Here is a 4,629-nt window from a genome sequence, read left to right as displayed (position 1 = left end):
GCGGCGGCGGCGGCGGGCGTGGCGCTGGCGGGCGAGAGGCGGGGCGAAGCGCGGCGGTGCCTGGCCATTGGGCGGCGGGCGGGCAGACGCGGCGGCACGCCGGCGGCGCTGATTGGGCGGCCGGTGGGAAAGGTTAAACCAAAAAATTTTTTACAGCCCCGGTGCGTGTCTGCAGCTCTGAAACTAATTGTGGCCGGGGCGCTCTGTATAGCCCGGCTCCGCTCGCTCCGCGCCGACCCGCCGCGGCTGCTCCGTCCTTCCTTCCTTCCTTCCTTCCTTCCGTCCGTCCTTCCTTCCGTCCGTCCTCCCCCTGCTCTGGCTTGCCAGGGGAGCCAGGCACCATGAAGTAGCTTTTTTTTTTTTTTTTTTTTTTTTTTTTGTCTGTGTGCGTGTTGTTTTTTTTTGTTGTTGTTGTTGTTGTTGGGTTTCCAGAGGGTTTTTTCCCCTTTTTTTCCTCTTTTTTTTTTTTTTTTTTTTTTCTCTCCTCCGCTCCGACTCGGTTTGATTTTCTCTGATTGGTGATTATTATTCCTATTATTTTTTTTTCCCTCCCCGGCGGTTCCTGTCCCTGCTACATGACTTGCCAGCGCTTGAGACTGCGGTCCAACTGCGCTGCCGCCGCCGCTGCCGTCGCCGCCGCCGGTGGTGCCGCCGCCGCCAGCCCGGCCGCCGCCGCCCCGGGCGCCGCTCCCCCGGCCGCTGCCGCTTCCCCCCTGAGACTAGTGTGTGATGTTGGACATGGGAGATAGGAAGGAAGCGAAAATGCTGCCGAAATCCTCCTTTAGCATAAACAGCCTGGTGCCCGAAGCCGTCCAGAGCGACAACAACCACAGCAGCCACAGCCACCACAACAGCCACCACCCCCACCACCACCACCACCATCACCACCACCACCACCACCCGCCTCAGCAGCAGCCCCAGCGAGCCGCCGCGGCCGAGGAGGAGGACGAGGAGAAGGGGCAGCTCCTCCTGCCGCCCCCCGCCGCCGCCGCCTCCGGCGCCCTGGAGGTGGCCAAGGCGGAGATGCTGGCCGGCAAGGGCGAGGCGGGCGCGGCGGCGGCGGCGGCGGAGCTGGAGGAGAAGGAGAAGGCGGCGGACGAGAAGAAGGGGGCGGCGGAGGGGGCCAAGGAAGGGGAAAGCGGAAAGGAAGGCGAGAAGAAGAACGGCAAGTACGAGAAGCCGCCGTTCAGCTACAACGCCCTCATCATGATGGCCATCCGGCAGAGTCCCGAGAAGCGCCTGACGCTCAACGGCATCTACGAGTTCATCATGAAGAACTTCCCCTACTACCGGGAGAACAAGCAGGGCTGGCAGAACTCCATCCGCCACAACCTCTCCCTAAATAAGTGCTTCGTCAAGGTGCCCCGCCACTACGACGACCCGGGCAAGGGGAACTACTGGATGCTGGACCCGTCCAGCGACGACGTCTTCATCGGTGGCACCACCGGCAAGCTCCGCCGGCGCTCCACCACCTCACGGGCCAAGCTGGCCTTCAAGCGCGGCGCCCGGCTCACCTCCACCGGACTGACTTTCATGGACAGGGCGGGATCCTTGTACTGGCCTATGTCCCCCTTCCTCTCCCTGCACCACCCCCGGGCCAGCAGCACTTTGAGTTACAATGGGACCACGTCCGCCTACCCCAGCCACCCCATGCCCTACAGCTCAGTGTTGACTCAAAACTCCTTGGGAAACAACCACTCCTTTTCCACGTCTAATGGGTTAAGTGTTGATAGACTAGTCAATGGAGAGATACCTTATGCCACTCATCACCTCACAGCAGCAGCTCTGGCCGCCTCAGTGCCGTGTGGCTTGTCAGTTCCCTGCTCCGGCACCTATTCCCTAAACCCCTGCTCTGTAAACCTTCTAGCAGGACAGACGAGTTACTTTTTCCCCCACGTTCCTCACCCTTCAATGACTTCTCAAAGCAGCACTTCAATGACGGCCAGGGCAGCCTCCTCCTCCACGTCGCCACAGGCGCCCTCCACTCTCCCCTGTGAGTCCTTAAGACCTTCTTTGCCAAGTTTCACAACGGGACTTTCCGGAGGACTTTCTGATTATTTCACACATCAAAATCAGGGGTCTTCTTCAAACCCTTTAATACATTAACATCCATGGGATCAGACTGTAAGTGAACATTTTACACACATTTGCATTGTAAATGATAATTAAAAGAAAAAAAAAAAAAGCAAAACAAAAAAGTCCAGGTATTTTTTATTAAGTCCCCCATTTTCTGTACGTTTGTTCAGTCTTTAGGGTTGTTTATTATTCCACCAAGGTGAGGAGTGTCAGCAAGGTGCAATGTGGGGAGATTACATTGTAGACTATGAAGTTTGGAAGACAAAATTATAGTAGAATGTGTATCTAAATAGTGACTGCTTTCGCAATTTTTATTCAAATACGATAAGTCTATCACTAAAAGCCGCCAGATTCTCCATGTTTGCAGTATTATAAGTTATCATGGATATGTCGGTGGGTGCAGACCTTGAAAAAAAAAAAAAAAAGCCACTAAATTTATGAATCCTATAAAAATCTAAAAACGTAATTTGTATTTAACCAGAATTTCATCCTGAAAGATGCCCAAGAACTACTTTTTGGCCATTTAATATTTTATCATTTTCTTTACCGAACTGCTTATTTTTGGGGTTTCTTTTCTTCCTTTCTTTTTATTTTTTTTTCTGTTTGTTTGTTTGTTTACTTTTAGACCAAAGATTGGGTTTTAGAAAATGCACTCAGTGTACGGAGTAATTTAAAAACAGCAACATTATTTCAGTTTGCAGCACTGCCCGTTCAAATGAATCAGAAGGGGACAAAATTAATGATTGCCTTCAGTTTGTGTTGTGTATATTTTGATGTATGTGGTCACTAACAGGTCACCTTTATTTTTTTTCTAAATGTAGTGAAATGTTAATACCTATTGTACTTATAGGTAAACCTTGCAAATATGTAACCTGTGTTGCGCAAATGCCGCATAAATTTGAGTGATTGTTAATGTCGTCTTAAAATTTCTTGATTGTGATACTGTGGTCATATGCCCGTGTTTGTCACTTACAAAAATGTTTACTATGAACACACAGAAATAAAAAAAAAAATAGGCTAAATTCATATATACTTGATAGTTTTTTTGTCTCTTTTATTAACTAAAATTAATACGCCTAAGGCTTTAAAGTTGTAGGGAGATCAGAGCGCTGCTTGTAACAGTAGTCCACCATTTTTCACATGCTCATTCCCCCTTCCTCTCCCCCAATCACTTTGTATTTAACCACGGTATTTTGAAATATAAAGGAGCAGGGAATTAGGGTATTTAATTAAACACCACGGCCACTACTGTGATGTCCGTTTTGGGGCAGGACTCTCGTCGGGTCTGCTTGAGAACTGGTAGAACGAGGTAGGGTGTCTTGCTTAAAAACTCTGTCTTAAGCTGAAGATGCTTAAAACTGCGTATGTATATAGTTACATACATATGTATACGTACATGCATACGTGAGTATATATACACACGTTTGGAAAAAGTACAGGTACTTTATTTATTTCCTAAGTGCATGTTGTTCTTTCAGTCTTTGCAATGGCTTGAATGGGTTATCCATCTGAAAGGAAATCGTTTCGACTGTATGATAACTGAAGCTCTATTAACTATGGATGTGTATGTGTGTGTATATACATATACATATTAGCTTTCCTATAATTATTTGATCAAATCTGGCAAGCTATGATGCGTATGTGTATTAAATGCAATCCTTATCTTAAAGATACACTGTTCCGGAAGCGTCTATACTCTCTGTACTTAGAGCCTTTGCATGCTGCAAACCCTTTGGCTTGGCACGGTTGTGCAGGCGGCTGCCGCTGGGAGCCGGAGCCTCCCTCCTCCGCCCCCTTCGCCCTGCGGCCGACGAGAGCCGGGCCAGGGCCGCGGGGCCGGAGGGCTGCGGGAATGCGGGGCTGTGGACCCGGGGGGCTGCGGGCTGGGGCTGCGGGGCTGCAGGGCGGCGGGGCAGGGAGCTGCGGCTCACGTGATGCCGTGCTCGCATACCGATGTTTAAAGGTCTTAATGGAGAGGGGGAAAAAAAAAAAAAACGTGGATGCATTAAATTTCAAGTTTGGGAATGGATTTCTCTTTTCCCTTGTCTGCCTGCCGGTGGGAAGGCTGGCTGAAACCCGCTAGCCCATGCAAACCTGTGTAAGTATATTCGGCTGCCCGGAGAATCGCCCCTTAGTTTTAAAGGAGGCAACGTGATGACTAATTTTAAGAAGCATTTAATCCTAAAAAGAATTGGTTTCTTGACGAGTTTAGGGAGCCCTATAAAAGCCACGACTCTGGAAAATAATCAGAAAACTTGTGCAAAAGATTTAACAACTAATTGGATCCCGCAGCGAGTCCGCAGAGGACAAGTTGTTCATTTGTTACGTTTGTGTAGACTAAACTGTGCTCCGCAGCAATGCAATAAGCCGGCGACTGCTCACAATAGGCCCCATGAAAAATAATCTCTAGCTCGAAGATGTTATCGCAAACGCTTTAAAAAGCTGGACTTAGAAAGGCAGAAAAGAGGAAGAAAAAAAGATATCGGGGGTGAATACAGAAAAAAATAGCAAATCTGAATTCTTGCAAAGAGAATATTTGTCATGCTGAAAGAA

At 49.1% G+C, this 4,629-nt stretch overlaps 1 protein-coding gene across 1 annotated transcript; it reads left to right on the top strand.

Annotated features, from left to right (window-relative positions):
• Nucleotides 1-729: 729 nt before the first annotated feature.
• FOXG1 (forkhead box G1) lies at nt 730-2,106 on the top strand (the record flags this gene model as incomplete). The annotated part of the gene is made up of 1 exon (XM_084287772.1): nt 730-2,106. The coding sequence occupies one exon, from the start codon at nt 730-732 to the stop codon at nt 2,104-2,106; it is 1,377 nt and encodes a 458-aa protein (XP_084143898.1).
• Nucleotides 2,107-4,629: the final 2,523 nt, after the last annotated feature.

This window comes from Netta rufina (assembly GCF_964035555.1).
Source record: "Netta rufina genome assembly, chromosome: 5".
Lineage (NCBI taxonomy): Eukaryota > Metazoa > Chordata > Aves > Anseriformes > Anatidae > Netta > Netta rufina.
Note: the sequence above shows the minus strand (reverse complement) of the source record. Positions and strands in the feature narration are given on the sequence as shown.